Source organism: Camelus bactrianus, chromosome 4 (assembly GCF_048773025.1).
Source record: "Camelus bactrianus isolate YW-2024 breed Bactrian camel chromosome 4, ASM4877302v1, whole genome shotgun sequence".
Taxonomy (NCBI): Eukaryota; Metazoa; Chordata; class Mammalia; order Artiodactyla; family Camelidae; genus Camelus; species Camelus bactrianus.
Window position 1 is genome coordinate 53,037,567 of NC_133542.1, and position 17,851 is coordinate 53,055,417.

The 17,851-nt window shown below is 37.0% G+C and overlaps 1 protein-coding gene and 1 long non-coding RNA gene across 6 annotated transcripts in view; one reads left to right on the forward strand and one right to left on the reverse strand.

Moving 5' to 3' along the window:
- Positions 1 to 17,851, reverse strand: part of LOC105067560 (uncharacterized) — a 439,520-nt gene that overhangs the window by 410,859 nt on the left and 10,810 nt on the right. For 3 of the 4 annotated variants that reach the window (XR_012506475.1, XR_012506478.1, XR_012506476.1), the window contains exons 1-3: positions 17,716 to 17,847; positions 12,420 to 12,591; positions 6,787 to 6,881 (exon numbers count right to left, since the gene is read on the reverse strand). This is a non-coding gene — a long non-coding RNA (uncharacterized LOC105067560). Of the gene's footprint in view, positions 1 to 6,786; positions 6,882 to 12,419; positions 12,592 to 17,715; positions 17,848 to 17,851 lie in introns of those variants that run through there. The other variant, XR_012506477.1, reaches the window with a different exon arrangement.
- NIPSNAP3A (nipsnap homolog 3A) lies at positions 748 to 14,424 on the forward strand. 2 transcript variants are annotated; one of them, XR_012506474.1, is made up of 7 exons: positions 750 to 945; positions 3,708 to 3,918; positions 5,679 to 5,837; positions 7,359 to 7,508; positions 10,601 to 10,687; positions 10,777 to 10,956; positions 12,318 to 14,424. XR_012506474.1 is itself a non-coding variant. In XM_074361926.1 (6 exons), exons 1-6 carry the CDS (start codon positions 886 to 888, stop codon positions 10,851 to 10,853), a joined length of 744 nt encoding a protein of 247 aa, XP_074218027.1. In that variant the 5' UTR covers positions 748 to 885; the 3' UTR covers positions 10,854 to 11,465. The 2 variants fall into 2 exon arrangements, 1 of the variants encoding a protein (XP_074218027.1); XM_074361926.1 differs by lacking the exon at positions 12,318 to 14,424 and having other exon boundaries at positions 748 to 945; positions 10,777 to 11,465.

Here is a 17,851-nt window from a genome sequence, read left to right on the forward strand (position 1 = left end):
GGAAATTATCTGGGGGGAGTGGTATATTAGAGACTTAAATCTTCCTTTTCCATAGAGTCAACAGATACTATCTAAACCAAAAGCAGAAGAAGAAGAAATAGTAGAATATGCTTATTATTTGAAAACATAGACACAAACGTTGGAAGAAACAGCTCGAAACGTTTAAAGTGGTTATTCCGGTGAGCAATAACCAGGGATAGGGCAAGGATCAGAATTTTTGCTTTTAAGGCTTATAGAATTTTAAGTTTTAACAACATATGTTCATCTTTGAATTTTTCATATGTAGCTCAATGTCCCCATTCCTCTGAGCTCCTGGAAAATACAATGTTAATGATAAGGAGCCTTACAAATTGATGTTGGGGGCAGTGATGACGGAGAATGCGCTTAGAACAGAAAAGTGAAGGCTCCCTGGTCTTCAGCTATATGTACATCACACCGAATAAAACCTAACGGAAAACACGTCCACAATTTAAATTCCAAGCATGACACGCGCAGATCCCTACTGCCTTCCCAGTGGTCCCCCACACTCGCTTTCTACACACAAACATTTACGAATTGTACGCCAAGTGCGCGTGGAGATGAGGGGATGGGCCCAGAGGCTGGCCAGGAACGGCCTCAGCCACTTCTAATGTGACTTCTGACGTTGGGGTAAAAACGTTTGGGGAAACAAAGGGACTGGAAAGGTCAGAGCTGACACCAGACACGTCGCCTCGAGAACTGGGCGGTGAGGCCGCGCCTCCGCGCCGGAGGCGGAGCCCAGCCCCGCCCCGAGCTTGCGTCTACCCCTGGTGTAGGCGCTGCTCCCTGCCAGCGGGAAAGCCACAGGAGGAGGAATTTAAGGAAGAATACCCGCCAGCTGCCCTCCTCAGCGCCCGGAACCGCGCCATGCTAGCCCTCCGAAGCAGCCTGACTAGAGCTGTGGCCGCGCGGACGCCGGCGCCTCAGGTACGGACCGCAAGGACGCGCCCGACGTCTCCCCTGGGGGAGGGGTTTGCGAGAGGCTTCTGCGGGAGCGCGCGGGCCGCGCATGCGCCTACCTGCTCGCGCGCCCAGCCCTGCCAGCCTGGTGCTGCCCGCAGAAGTTCTAGTGAGAGTCCCGGAATCCGGAGACAGGGTACCCCGGGAGCGGGAGGAGGAGGAAGGGTGCCGCTAGGGTAAGACCCGCTGCTTGGGTCGCCTCCAGTCGGCTCGTGAACAGCCATGAACGGGGGCCTTTTCTGGCCTAAGTGTCCGGCGGCCCTGAGGACACCCCTAAAGCGCCCGCTGCTGCGTTTTTGCCGCCCAGCGCGGTTGCTGTTGCCGCATTGGGGCCCATGCCAGGCGCTGGTCCGGCCTGTTTAATTGATTTGTCTTTTGACAAGCTACCGGCTGCTCCCGACTGAAGGGAGAAGGAGAAAAACGTCAACCAGATGCTGGCTGGCAACAGAACCGGCCTCCCCTTTTTAAACGAAATACGCAACCTCCCAGCATTTTGCAGAGAACCTTAAAGAGGGGACCCAGGGTGCGGGTGGAGGAGCATCCTGCCCAGCAGCTACTGTCTCGTGAAGCTGGTGCCCAAGTCAGGCAGGGTCCAGAACCTCGCAGCCAATATGATGATAACAACTTCATTTAAAGTTAGATGAGAAATGTACAAAACAGATTTTTGTGATTCAGCCCTGTCAGGAATTGGCCTATTCTGTGAATCCAACCTAGAGATTTTACTGTTTGCTATTTAGGCTTTTACTCCTTTCTCAAAGGACAGGATAAGAAGAGGATTAATCTACTCTAGAGACTGACTATCTGGAAAAGACTAAAGAAGAACCATCAATGGCCCCTTCACTCAAAATTAGCAAGGCAGTCTTTATCCTGATTCTCTCTACTGGGGCAGGGGCAGGAATTATACCTTAAATTTTTATTCTGAACTTTGATGTTATTAAGTATCAACCAAATTATCTCTTACAAGTGAACTGTAAGTCACTGCTGTGGAGAATGAGCCCTAATTTGGACACAAGAGAACCTGAAGCACTCATGATTCCTCCCCCAGCCTCGTTCTGGTGGCTCTGCAACAAAAATCACTTCACATCCTCTCACAAACAGACACACCCCTTGCTGTTAACCTTTACCTGAGCTTTTCTATTGTATGTTTCTTCTGCCAACGATTATGAAATGTGTGTCTTTGATCACATATTTTGATCTCCAATTACAAATTCCCCTAAAAACAACTTAAGCAATTGTTACAAGTGCCCCATTGGACCATATATTTATATTTTATGTATAATATTTTAAAACTATATATGCTATTTATAATTTATTTGTGTAACATTCTGTTAATAACGTTTGGTAAAACGGCACGTAAAGAATGTCTGCCAGATGCAGGGACAGCTGCAATTGTTTTTGATGGCAAGCTTAGCTGGGCAATGAGAATGTAATTTATCATAGACATGAAATGACCTCAAGATAGAGGATTATAATTAAGCCTTATACACAATTAAGTAAAAATATATACTTTAAAGTGTATGTATGTGTGTATATATATATATAAGTATATAAATATAAACTAAAAATATATACTATTGTGTTTTGTAAACAAAATATATGTCAGAACAAGAAGCCTACTGCTTTCCTTTGAAGCTTTTTCTCCTTCCTTCAGGTAGTCAGTATAAGACCAAAATTCATCAATAGCTTATATAAGTACCAAAACTGTTTTAATACATAATTCTGGTGTAATCAGCTTCAGGAAAGGTGCACATGCTAACCAAGTGTATGCATGATGGATATGTAAACTAGAATGCCATATGAATGTATGTGTATATGTATGTGTGTATATACATATATACATATGTGTATACATAAACACATAAACATAGACAAAGGATAATATATGGCAAAGCATTTCTTACTGAAAGTTAAGTTCACTCAGAGAACCAGATTAGAAACTTACATAGCATATGACTATTACAAAAGGAACTAGTGGTTCTTAAGGGGTACTTCCTTCAACCTGCTATAATTGCATAGATTAAATGCCCTTCTTCAGATTGCATCTATAATTAAAACCTAATAATTATTCAGACAATTCTGACTTACTGATTTTTCATTTTTCTAGCATTTACACAGTCTGTCATCATATTACAATGCAATTGGATAGGTCATAGTTTCCTATTACATTAATTACACTCCTAACCTATTTTTGACCAGTGATTTCCTTCAATGGATTTAGGAAATACTTTGATCTGACTAGCAATTTCCATTGTTTTAAGATCCTAAAAAAAAAAATGAGTTGTCTGCTAGTAAACACATTTCAATTGTGCCTGCTAAAATACCTGTGTATTATAAAATTGCTTTAAATGCTTAACTCTAACACATATGCTATTGACTAAAGACAGAACATTGGCTAAATAAGGGATAATAAACTATTTGTAAAATGTATTGTGATCCTAATTGTAGTCCTTGGGTAAAGAAAGTGCTCCAGTGCCTCCTTATGAGCAACTTCTCATGAAAAAGTGACTAAAGGTAGATCCCCTGCTAGGAAACAGTAGCTAAATATTTAGAATATTTAAAATTAGTTATCTTTATTGACATATCTCTAAACAAATTCTATGGAGAAAGGACAACAGAAGTGCAAACAGATTATGAGTCTGACTGTCCTTTGTTTCCAGGCTCAGATTCAGTTGTAACATATTATAAACCCTACCTTCCCAAAATATTTGATTTGCCTTATCTTTCTTTAGGTGTGCTCATCTTTTGCTACAGGCCCCAGACAATATGATGGAACATTCTATGAGTTTCGTACCTCTTATCTTAAACCATCAAAGATGAAAGAGTTCCTGGAAAATGTTAAGAAAAACATTCATCTTCGGACAGCTCACTCTGAATTGGTTGGATACTGGAGTGTAGAATTTGGAGGCAGAATGAATAAAGTGTTTCATATTTGGAAGTATGGTATGATTCATGAGCTTAAGTATTCAGTACAGATCTTCATTCAGTTAGATATTACACGAGACTTGGATCTACGTTACTATAAATACATACAGCTTAAGTAAAACTTTAAAAAAGCAATACCAAAAAAATAAATTCAGTGATTACTCCTCCCAGTGGTACACCTCTAACAGCCCATTGCTGGAACCTTTATATTATCACATGGGAAGTAATACTGGGAAAATGTGGCATCTCCAATTTCAAGTCCTAAAATTGTGAACTGGACTTTAATGCTTATAAAAGTTTAGAATGGTGTATTGTAAAGATTGTTTATGAAAAATTTAACGCTGTGATTGCAAGAACCCAGGTGGGTTAGGATCATAAAGGAAAGTAGAGTTATTTTTTTCTTAATATTGAAGCTATAGCCGGTATCAATATTTTAGCAGAAATCATTCAAACATCTAGGGACTTTAGGAAAACAGAAGTTAATAGTTAATTTTGAAGCCCTCATCGTTCTATAAGATTTAATAATTCTGTTATGTTTCAGGACCACTTTTGGGTTTTTTTCTGCCCCCAGGATTTCAAGGAATTCACCATCATTATATTAGTCTAGGGAGGTAAAGGAAAAGGAATTGAGTGAATTCTTCCCATACCGAAGCTGACCAGCCCCTGGTTTAGTAGAAGAAGAACAGTTACAGGAATCCCTAGAATGTTTATTCAGATCTTTGTGAAGTCACATCAGGACTTGATATTCAAAGAGCTTTTAATAACTTCATTTAGTGTTTGGTCATCAGTGTCCAAAGTTAATAGTCATCTTATACTTTAATATGAAAAGTACTCATTCTGTACTTAACGTGGCCATAGTTTAGGGGTTTTCCCTGTTGTAATAGAACAAACCCCCATTAAAACACAGTTTATGCTTTAATGCAACAGCAGTTGAATCATGTCCCATTAAGAAAATAAGTAGTAAGGTCCTGACATAATGTAAGCTCTAAGGTAGGTGTTATTCCTTATCCACAACAAACCATAGAAGACTCTTACCATTAGTCTTATAAAGCCCTAATAGTAAATACAGTACTGGGTCCATATGTTTGTAACATATGTTTGTAACAAACAGAAGAGAAATAGTACTGTGTAAAAAGAATGGGCGACAGTAAGAGAATCAGCATTATTTCCTTGGAAGCTGTTTGTTCAAAGAAGAGGCTGAAAAAGCAAATCATAATTTCATTTGTGTTAAATTTAATTCAGTTGTACCTTGACCTGACCGCTCATCACCATCACCACCCACAAAGAAAAATAGTCTTTTTCTAAGCTGACACTGTAATTTAAATGCTTCAATTAAATGAATAAGAATAGTTAATATACATTGAGTACTAAGTTGATGCCAAACACTGTTCTGAGCTCCTTTCATGTACTAATTCATTTAATCCTCACATCAGCCCTGGAGGTAAACGGGCATAGAAAGAGTCAATAACTTACCTAAGTCTCACAACTACCTACTAACTTAGTAGGCAGTAGTAACTTAGTAAGTCGTTGTGAGTAGAGTCTGTGACGCCCATTACTATAATATATTATCATTAGTTGTTTACATTGCTCCTCCCCTTTTAGACCATTAGCAACTTGGAGACAGATGTCACATCTATTTATGTCAGTATCTCCAGGGACATAACACAGTGTCCTTATGTGGACTCCTAAACACTTGCTAAACTGAATGAAACTCAGAAAACGTACAGGTGATTTTAAATTTAACATTTTTATTTTTCTTACTCCTTTTCTTTCCATAGACAATTTTGCTCATCGAACTGAAGTTCGGAAAGCTTTAGCCAAAGATAAGGAATGGCAGGAACAATTTCTCATTCCAAATTTGGCTCTTATTGATAAACAAGAGAGTGAAATTACTTATCTGGTGCCATGGTGCAAATTAGAAAAACCTCCAAAAGAAGGTAAGTCCTTCTTTCTTAATCACTTTGAATTTTGATGGAGAAAATACTAAAGATTTATAAAAACTAAAGCTCTACTGGAAAAAAATGAAGTTAATCTTCTGCTTAATATAGGAACATATGTTGATTGTTGAAATAAAAATAAGTTGGACCTCTTAGCTTATCCTTAAAAAACATGAGCATTAAATAATGAAGTATTTTTCCAAACTGGTATCTTACTGATACTTAAAGCTTAGCTGTATTACAGAAAAAGTTGACATAGTAAAGGTCGAGAAGTTGGGCCTTGGGAGCAGGGAACACATGTGGGTAGATGAGGGATAGTGTATGATATTTTGTCATAGTTTTGAAATAATATAAACTTTTAAATATGAAAGTATTTTTCCATAAATTACTACTAATCTCAAATCACCAAGTATCAATTTGCTTATAAAAGTGACCGTTTGGGTGGAGTGAATTAACTGAAATTGCCAAGCTGTATTACTGTAGTCTAACTTTTGTGTCTTCCTCTTTCTTATTTCTCAGTTTGAAAATAATTCCTAAAGATTTGTCTTCTTCCTGATTTCACTTCTTGCTGACTTAAAGAAATTATTACCTCAATCCAGTTTTAAACAAAGGTCAGATTAGAAAAAGCATAAACTAATTTAAATTTTATTTTTATCTCCCCCATTATTCCCAACTCTGTAGTGCATTTTAGATTACAGGAGATTTGAAAAGTCTTATTTAGATCCTTAACCACTCGCATCCCCCACTGCTTTTAGCACCATGTAAGTGAACTAGTGGGCTTCAGAGACAATGTCAGATCTTGATTCTCTTTCTCTATGTGATTCATGATTCTTCTGTAACTTTTGCATGTTTTTCCTTTATTTCTCAAATCTACTTGTCCCCTAGTTTTTTTCTCTTCACCCACCCTGTACTTTCTCCCAGAAGATAAAAATCCTTTTCAGGTATTTACCTGGATATTTAGGAATAATGAAACCATCTTCTTTAGGGTTTGTTTTCCCTTAAAAACTCTGAGACAGTCACTTCAGGTCCATTTGCTTGCTGTTCCTGGTAGAAATGGAAACATATAGGGGGAAATTACATAAAGTAAAAAGTACTGGAAGTTGGAAAGAAGAATGGAGCCATAAGAGATTGGAAAATACTTCCTTATTCATTTCTTTTATAGAAGTGTAGATGCAGACAGCTAAAAAAAATCCTATTCCATTATAAATTCTCACTATTTTAATGAAAAATTTTACACATTAAAAATATGTTAGATAATAGCTTACCTATAGCTTCCAGTCCCTTTTTCTTTGTTCTGTATGATAAGCTTAACAACTGGCCCTTAAACTAGGACAAAGACTTTCTAAACATAAAAACATAGACAGTACAAATTGGTAATAAATATGTCTACATGAACACATATAGCTGTATGATCCTCCAGATCTGTACATGTAGATTAGCTTTCCACTGGAACCAAAGTAGACAGGATTACAAATTGCTTGCGTGTGTTCTGTAAAATAATTATTTTTCTCCCTATTCTAGGAGTCTATGAACTGGCTACTTTTCAGATGAAACCTGGTGGGCCAGCTCTGTGGGGTGACCCATTTAAAAGGGCAGTTCATACTCATATCAATCAAGGCTACACAAAATTAGTTGGAGTGTTCCATGCAGAATATGGAATACTCAACAGAGGTACGGTTGTCCATTTCTTCTATGAAACTGCAAAGTATATTGGTGATCTAGTGTTACGTTCCTAGGGTCAGTTTGTCTCTGTTCTCATTATTAAGTATATTTTACCTTTTATTGACAAATTTTTAGTTTTTTGTAATTTTAAGGGTTAAGCAAACCTATTTTCCATCTCATTTATTAAGAATATTAACATCTTGTGAAGCCTTATTCAAATACTGAACTGGCTCTTTTCTCTGATACATCAAAATGAGAAAATTTTTAAAACTGGAAAAAACCTGAAGAAATCACCTATTCCTTTCATTATCTTTTGTTTCCTGTGAACGTACTTTTATCAATTTTCTTCTTTTTGTCCTTTTTCTCCCGTTTTTTTAGGGTATAACTAATGTGTCACATTGTATAAGTTTAAGGTATACAACATAGTGATCTGATACATGTATATATTGCAAAATGATTACCACAATAAGTTTAGTTAACATCCATCACCTCATATAGTTACAAATTGTTTTTTCTCATGATAGGAACTTTTAAGATTTATCTTCTTAGCAACTTATTTATCTTACATGTGGAAATTTGTACCATTTGTACCTTTTGTGGTTTTATTTTTAATAACATGACTTAGGGTAGGGAGATTGCTTCTGGGGGAAAAGGATTTAAAAGTTATTAAAAATATTAAAAGCATGGAGAAGCCTAAAGAAAAAAAATTATCCATTTCTCACCACTTAGACACACATAGTATATATACCATATATGTACATATATGTGTACATATACATAGTATATTAATTTATTTAATAAAACACTTACTTGGGATATTTAACTTTTAACATTGAAAGATATTCCAATCAGAATTTTAGAGAGTTTTTTTGGTGGCAATTCAAATAATGCTTGTAAAGTTTATCTAAAAGGATAAATAAGACTTTTAATATTTAAAAGACTCATAATATCTAGTTGCCTCATCTTCCCGACTTCATGTCCAAAGGACATCTCAAACGTAACATATCCAAAGCTGACCTGATGGCTGCCCACAAATTCAACTGCTAGTAGTATATTCTAAGAAATTAGTTGACTGTACAAAAATAGTTGTTTGTTCAAGTTGGAAAATACATGAAGAGGAGAAAAATTATGACAATTATTAGATGCCTATCTCACACCATATGCTAAAATAAAATGAAGATGGATTATAGGTTTCAATTAAAAATTGAATTCATAGAATTACTAAAACAAAGTATAGATAAGTTTATATAATAATATGGATTAGAACAACATTTCTAAGCCAAAAGCAAATGAAGAAACTATGAATGTAAAAAAGAGTCAACTGATGATTTTATGATACAAAACCGCAAATTTTGTGTCCCCTAAAACAACATAAATGAAATCCAAAGACAAAAAGAAAAATAAAAACTTGTGCAAAGATGATACAGATGTTTTTCAATTGTTTCTTTACAGTATTCTAGGAAATATGCATGTTTTTCATTACACAAGAAGGAAATTTGAAAGACTATAAAATTTAGAGTCATATTTGAATGAAAAGATTAAAGTTTTTTTAAGTCTTTAACTTACTATAGTGGACATGTACAATTTTTATTTTAAAAAACTACTGAAAATGTGTGTGCACACGCTTTCTAATCTCAAATTCATTCTTAGTGTACTAGGAGTATGATAATACGCTGAGAATAAATCACTATTGCATTTCCAGAGGACAGTATGTAATATATACACTGTATATTTGCAAGTGTATATGTATCTATAAGATATACTCTTTGGTTCTCTCAGTGTAAACTTTAGGAGTTATATTAAGAAAATATTAAGATCCAGACTGCCTGGGTTTGAATCTCAAATCCACCACTTAAAACTTTGTGACCTTGGGTAAGTTACTTAACCTCACTGTGCCTTACTTTCCTCATCCATAAAATGATGATAATAATAACCTATCACCTGAGATTATTATGAAAACTAAATGAGTTAATACATGCAAAATATAAGACCAGGCTTGAAAAAAAAAAGAAAAAGGCCAGGCTTGGCATGCAGGAGCACCCAATGTTAGTAGTAGTTGTCATCAACATTGTCATTATTATAGCTATACATGTACTGCTGTTCTGATGAAGATTATGTCAACATTGTTTACAGTGTGGAAACAGTGTGGTATGACTTTATGTAATACACATGTAACACAGAAATAGATATATAGATATGTGTCATATATTATGTATTTATAACCATAAACCATATATTCTTATGTGTCTATGTGCATGTAAGTACATACTATATAAAAATACATGTATGCATAACTATGGAAAGAGATACACCAAGTATGAAAGTGGTTATCTGAGTGGTGTAGGCATGCTTTCTGTTGTCTCTTTATCTGCATTTTCCTATATAGCTATATTGTAATTATAAAATGTTTGTAAAAAATTATGCACAAGAACATTATCCCAGTATTTTATAGAATGTTGAAATACTGGATATAATTTAATTGGTTAATAGTAAGGAGTTGGGATAAAATGTTGTACCTATAAGGAGGAATTCACATACCTATTAAAAACTGATGTTATTGCCATAGAAACTATGCATTGTTGATTTTTTAAAATCTATGACTAAGACTAAGCATAATATACAGCAAGATCCTAGTGTGATTTTACTTGTATTTTTTAAAGGAAATACACTTAATATTGGTAGAGGTTTTCTCTAGGTGGTTTACATGCTACTTTAAATTTTTTTTCTATGTATCCCCTAAATGTGCAGTGGTAAACACAGCTTTTTTATAACCTCACTTTTGTTAAATAAAATAATATGTGTTAGGAAGTCATGAAACTTGGGTCTAGTCCTGATTGTGTCTTTAGCTGTGTTACTTAACTTCCCTTCTCCAGCTTTCTGTTTCATCATCTATAAAACCGGTTTGATTAATTCATTTATAAATTTATCTCTCAAATCTCTGATCCTTCTGCAATCGTACCACTAACATACTTAGTTTTACCTTCTAGATACGCACTATTTTGAGCTAAAGAGTAAGGCCTAAAGTTTCTGATTAATTTTCTATGTGTCTTATTTGTAGTAACATCATAGCCTTCAGAGTCTATTTCTGCTTATTTCTGCAGTTCACGTTCTTTGGTGGAACGAGAGTGCAGATAGTCGTGCAGCTGGGAGACATCGGTCTCACGAGGATCCCAGAGTTGTGGCAGCTGGTGAGCTATTTCACTCAGCACAAATTATTCTCAGGACAAATTTCATTTAGTCAGTAACTTTATATGCCTTCTTATGAATTTTTTTTCAGTTCGGGAAAGTGTTAACTTCCTTGAATCTCAGCAGAATATGCTTCTGATTCCTGCATCATTTTCACCACTAAAATAGTTTTCTGCTGGAATACGAAGTATTTCATTAACTGCGAAGAGATGTGTCTGCTAGTGGTGCTTAAATTCTCCCAAGAGATTCTTATTTTTATTTGAAGGAGGTGGTAAGCCAATTTGCTGTGTCCTTTCCATTTTTAAAAGCTAGCTCTGTCCACTGTCACCAATACTTCAGGAAAGAGTCTGTTTATTTTCTCCTTCACATCTCAGTATCTGTCATACATTAAAATCGTTGCCATTACTATAGAATCTTGATTTTCATTTGTTTCAGAATATCTCTGGTTCTCTGTTTTGACAACCCTCTGCTCTTACACCATTCTCTTAACATTCAAATGATTATGTCACATTTCCATACCTGTGAGAATATCTTTAAATTATTTGTATACATTGTCAACCTTCTCATCATGTTTATTTTTCTGAGATTTTAAGAGTTTTTTGTCCAGTAAAGTTTATTTTATAATACCAATTGGGATTCATAAAAATATTAAATGCATCTCTTTACTATGGAAAAGTACAATATCATCTGTGTCATCTGTGTTAATTATGACACATTAAGAATTAATCATTTGGATAATAATCTTATTAGGTCCTGGTATTAAAAACCATTCATGATCCACTGGTTTATATGTTGCAGTGTCTTCATTTACAGTTAATTTTACTAATTTTTATTTCATTTTGGATCACTATTTAACAGAGATACTTGATCATCTATTTGTTTTAATGAGATATTTATGGTTATGGAAATGTTTGCCCTAATAACAGCCTACATACACAGTCTGATTCTTTTTATTGTGGTTTGTATTTTTATCCTCATCACTGGAGCTATTGTTGTGTTGCCATAAGATAATGAGAAAGTAACAATGTGCTATCTTGTAAATATTAAGTTACCTCGAGTAATATCCTACTAGTAATCTTACAAGAATCTCTTCAGTACCATCACAGACATACTAGGATTTTCCTACAAACATCTGTAGTTTTTATTGTATTTGAGTGCCTCAGCCTCCTTAAACTAGGTTTGGTACTTCCAAGCTCTCCTGGTAGCCTGTACTTACAGCTGTGTTCTTTTATGTTTCTAACATTTTACAAATACAGTACAGTAAATTATGAATTAGCTGTCCATGGGAAAACTGAAAGACAGGAAGCATGATCACCTCTCATTTACCTGGTCTTCAGGAATTCAAAGGACAAACTGAGTTCCTAGGAAGGCAAAGAACACCCTGACTCTGGAGGTTAAAATCTATCAGACATGTTAGAGGCATTGGCTCCGAGTTTTGATAAAGAGTCTTCCACCTCTGTTTCTTTGAAAAGTTGTCTCTTAGGGAAGAAGGTGGTGGTGGTCGTGGGCATTAACTGAAGTCAGTGTGGACAGACTTTCTCTGGTGTGAGATGAGATCTGTGCTTAATGCCATGTTTGGTGACATGACATTGTACAATGGCCTCTGCCTTTTCCTCTTTCGCTCATCTTTAGACCAGCTAGAACATTTCCTGGGGATACCCAGGGGCTGTCTCCTCCGCCCAGTCCAGAGCCCTGTTGGAGATTTATAAAGCAGCAGCAGAGCAGAGTTCTTACCGACAAAATTGGAGAGCCAGTAGATGATGGGGCTTCATTCTGCTGATGAACTGCAGGTGCTTCGCTTTGCTGATTCTCTCCTGGATCAGAAACACGACAAAGCTGGCTGGGACAAAGGACACTGCAAAGATGACCCAGATGGACATGAGGATTTCCACTTGACATGCTCTTCCTAGGAAGAGAAAATAAGGATCTGAGGGGTCATGGATGCAATTGAGGATTCAGTCAAGGACACACACATGCATACAAATTCACATGAATATCTGAAGAACAGCTCAGAAGAAGACATCTATTCAATAAATAAAATAAAATTATTTTATTCCAAGTTAAAACATCATTGTCAAGTCAAAAAACCTGACAATTCAAATGCAAAACTGATTTCTCTGGGTTCAGAAGAGTCCAGCACTAAAGTGAAACTGTTGAAAGGAGTCTGAGAGACCCAATGGTATTCACTGTTTTTGATCTTATAAGAGCAGCAGGTTATAAATTCTCATACGCACGAAGGACTGGTTTGGTCTGAAAACTTATTAATGCAAAAACATTAGTGTGAAACTACTCAAATAAGTTAAATTCTTCTGGCTGTAAGTAAACTGGAAAACGGTGTAAAGTGTATCAACCTCACAGAAAAATTCTAGCAAATTCTTGGTTTAAGAATGCTCTTATGCCCATTACACAGGGTCTTCTATAAAATTCCTAGTGACCTGTATTGATATTCTGTAGGAGATAAGCAGAAACAATAATTTCCATGCTCAATATACCTGATCTACACTTCCAAGTATTAATTGTAACTCAGTCTTGACTGGCATAAGAGCACTAAATGCCAGTGATGGCTTTGTATTTAAGAGTTGTAAACAGTAAACTGTTAGGTGATCATATTTACCTGCAAGCTACTCCCATGGATCAGCACTCTGGGTCCATTTTTCTGACATGTCTTGGGATGTATACTGTACCTTGCCCAGCTTTAAGTGTTTCTTCACTTCCTCAGTGACATCCTTAACATGACTCAAAGGAATTGATGGAGAATTACTGACACCCTGGGAAACCCACCATACCTAAAATGATGGCCTGACAATAAAATCCATGTGGAACACAGCATTACTCGCAGCAGGCACAGGATGAGTATGTACCTACTCCATTTAAGTAGAGTCCTTCTACAAAGGAAGTCCAAATTCAGATTTGGTGAAAGTTATAGCTCAACCTGCTCTATTGGATTCTGGCAATATCTTAATTTCTTATGGTTCCTGCCGAGGGGGCTAACAGAAACTCAATGGGGAAGGGGAAGGGCCCTGGGCTTGATTACAGACAAAGTTAGACATCTGAGATGTTGAGGAAAGAAGGCTCACTCATCTCACAGATACTCCAGCCATGGTGGCTCAGGCCTGAACTTGGGTCTCAAGGCAAACAAATGAGGAGTCAGGATGAATAGTGAGGGACACTGACTAGAGAGGCCTGAAGGGCTTATATACAGGCCTAACATGAGGGCCCCTGTAGGGGTCTGAGACTGCTCTTAAGTTTTGAGGTAGCCATGTAAGTTATCTCATTTTCCAGGAGGTATGAATGGATTTCAACAATTCTTCCTTCTTTTCTTCCCAAGTCCCACCTGTTCCTTCAAAACTCAGAGCAACAAATGAGTTGAAAAGCATAGAAAATAAATGGTCTTAATACTATTTCCTCCATCCAAATCCTTCTTGGGTTCATGTAAAAAGCCTGGAAAACTGTATGTACTAAAGTCCTTAGGACCTTTTGGGAATCTGATTCCCAAAGTGTAACTGGGAGAAAAGTATAACCAGGATATGAGACTCATGTTTCGGATTAAACCAACTGAAAAACCACCTTATTTAATAATATACAACTGAACTAGAAGATTTTTACATTCAAAGACACAGGGCTGAAGTAGTCTGGGTCCTAAAAATACCACACATAGAAGAGCTGCTTGCCAATAAGGGAAACCCATTCTAGATTCTTAAGAAATAAGAAATAAAATCTTATTTTGTTTCAAACAGTATACATTTTGGTGTCTATTTGTTATAGCAGTTGAGCCTATCCTATTTAATATATCCTTGAAAGGCTGAACCACATTCAGAAATACCAGATACAGCAGAAGAGGTCAAAACTAGTCATTAATTAATTAATTAAGTGAATGGCTTCCTACCAAACACTGAGATATCCAGCCTTCTATACTGGTCAGTCACAGAAAATGCAACAAAGGCTTAAAACTCACCTAAATGAGGACCCTGAAAATTTCCTCACAGGGGTAACTGAGAGGCTAAGAGGAATGACTTACAGATAGGGACAAATGGGTCCATTTCCCCTCAGTGAAACAGCCCAGTAAGAAAACTGTACAGTGAAGCCCACATTTGATAGCCCCACTCATACTCAATGAGCTTTCAAAAAAAATTTTTTTTTGTCACTCCCAAATGTGAGCTGATAGCTAAGGATCACAAATGCAAAAAATATTTGAGGAAAAACACCAGTATCAAGGAAGAAAAGAAATTAAATGATAGAAAACATTAATAAAACTTGAAAGAGACAGAAACGATGCATGAAGAAGAGCTAAAACAGTAACTAAAACTTACCTGTAATGAATGTCCTCAGAGACAGAAATATTGAACCCATGAAACAAAAAGAGGATATTGTTTTAGAAAAAAGAGAGATTAAAAACTACTCTGGAGAAGGGATAAAAAAGAGCTCACAATGTCTAAAATTCAACACATGAATTAGAAGATAAAATTGTAGTCCTTTACCCCCAAAAACCTAGACTAAAATTGTCATGTAAAAAAGTAGAAAGAGAAAATTAGAAAATCAAGTGAAGGCAGAATATCTGAATAACAAAAGTTCCAGAAATTGATGAGAAGGAAAAAATATCCAAGAAACACAAAAATTTTTCAGAATTGAAGAGTATTGAGATTATACTGAGTGAGGAATATGGGTGAAAAAATACTCCAAGGCATGTAACTGTGAAATTTCAGAACATTACAGGCAAAGAGAAAAATATAAAAGTTTCCAAAGAGACAGAGAAACAAGTCACATACAAGGATGCAGGAATCTAAACGCCATGAATTTCTTCCTAGAAGCTGTAATACAAGAGAACTGCCTTTGAAAATATAAGGGAAAATTATTTCCAATGTATAATTTTATACCCAACCAACATATAAATCAAGAGGTTTGGTAGAATAAAACATTTTTAGAGATGCAAGTCTCAAAAGTTTAATTCCCATGTACCCTTTCCTAAAATTAGGCGTGAAAAAACAAAACAACAACAACAACAAAACCTGGCAACAAGAAGTCCAATACAAGGCAAATGAGGACACCCCCCCCCCCAGGATATCACTAAAAGGAGATCCCAGAATAACTACCATGCTCTCTTAGAGAACAACTAGTGCACACTGGCACAAGAGAAAAAAGGAATCCCAAAAGATAACTCCAGAAGCAGAAACTAATACGCTGGTTAGCAGGTTTAATCATATTGAGAGGAAATTTAATTTTGGCAAAGAATTGGGGGTACAATGAAAATAACAGAAACAAATGAAAAAGAGAAATGTAAGAGTCACCCTCCTACTGGTTAAGATCATAGGTGTAAGCCACATAGCAGTGGCTTCAACTAATTTCTCATGTAAAACAGAAGTCCAGAGACAGGCAGCCCAGGGCTCCTAGCATGGTGGTCCACGGTGTCAGAACCTAGGCCGCTTCTCTTGTTCTGCCACCTTCAGCAGGTGGCTTCTACTTCATAGTCCAAGAACTCAAGCCACATCCACGTTCCGGCAAGCAGAAATAAGAAAGACAGAGAGGGAAACGACGCCTCTAACAACACTTAAAGATCACTTACAGTAAACTCAGTAACACATCCCACTGGCCAGGACTTAGTCACATGGGTGCACCTAGATGCATGGGTTCTATTGCTAATTTTTTTAAAGGGATGGAGAAGAATGGTTACTGGGAAATAGCTAGGAGTCTCTGCTACCTCCCTCCAGCACTTTGTATTCTTCATATTCTACACTGTTTTACCTCGTAGTATTTATTAATCGCTGATAGGTTTTCCCTTCATATGTTTATCTGTTTTCCCTAACCTGGAAGTTCCAAGAGGACAGAACCTCTTTTGTTCACGTCTGTACTCCAGTTTTTGGAAAAGTGCCTAAGCATAGAAGGAATTTAATAAATAAGGGTTAAATGAAGACATGAATTATTAATTCTGGAGTAGGGCAAAGTCTCAGAAAATAAACTTAAACATAAAGATCCCATCCAGGTACATATGATGCTTTTTTCAGTCTTGCTCAGTTAGCAATGGATGCCTATCAGCTGGAAAATACTGACTCACCCCACCCTGCTGAAAACACTAACTTTAAAAAAAAAACCTCCCTTCCTCTGAATAGGTGATTCAAAAGTCTTTACACAAGGCACAACCAATACAACTACAGAAGACAGCCCTGTAATAATTCCCTAGTCATAATAGTATAAGGAATATTACTTTAGTGTGGGCAATAATGTAACCAATGTATGTGTAACTGTTTAATTTGTCCTGTGTGTAGTTATGTAATATGTAATAATGTAATTAGTAATAAAAAGGTAAACATCAATATAATTAAATTAATATAGTGACAATTAACTCTTCTTAATATAAGCACTATCAGATAGGGGAAAGGAAGTGCATTTGGGGGGAGTGGTGTGTAAAAGACCTAAATCCTCATTCTCCAAGCAACAGATACTGTCTGTGACTGAAAATATCAAGAAACACCATAAAATACATATAATCTACAAAAAGGAAAACAAGCATTAGAAGAAACAGCTAAAAATGTTGAAAACAGCTACTCTGGGGACCGATATCAGGAATAAGAAGAACAAGATCAAAAGTCTACTGTTTTGCTTTTAAGGCTTACAAACTATCTGATTTCAAAACATGTATGTTTAATTTGAATTTCCAAATTTAGTTCGGCGCCCTCACTCCTCTGAGCTCCTGAAATACAATCTATATCATCAGGAGCCTAAGAATGACTTAATGAACAAGATGAAGGATCACTTTAGCTACACGTGAGCGACCCCGACTGAAAACTAACCCCGGAAAACACGTCCGCGATTTAAATGCAAAGCATGACACGCGCCCATCCACACTCGCTTTCTACACACAAACCGTGTAAGAATTGTACGCAGGTGCGCGTGGAGAGGAGGGGACGGGCCCAGAGAGGCGGGACAGGAACGACCTCCGCGTTCAGCCAGCCACTTCTAATGTGACTTCTGACGTCTGGGGGTAAGAACGTTTGGGGAAACAGAAGGGGACGGAAAAGTCACAGCTGACACTAACCGAGCCTAGCGCTGAGCTCCCGCGAACCCTAGCGGCCTGGGCCGTCGCGCCGCGCCCCTCAGCCGGGAGGCGGAGCTGACCCTCCGAGCCCCGCCCGGAGCCTGCCGCTGCGAGACGTGCCGGCGCTGCTCCCTGC

What these genes read in the sequence shown, in the direction of transcription:
- NIPSNAP3A (XM_074361926.1), top strand. Translation starts at nt 886, where the DNA reads ATGCTAGCCCTCCGAAGCAGCCTGACTAGAGCTGTGGCCGCGCGGACG. An exon ending in GTTTCATATTTGGAAGTATG is followed by an intron (nt 3,919 to 5,678) that starts GTATGATTCATG and finishes TTCTTTCCATAG; the next exon opens with ACAATTTTGCTCATCGAACT. An exon ending in TCCCAGAGTTGTGGCAGCTG is followed by an intron (nt 10,688 to 10,776) that starts GTGAGCTATTTC and finishes ATTTTTTTTCAG; the next exon opens with TTCGGGAAAGTGTTAACTTC.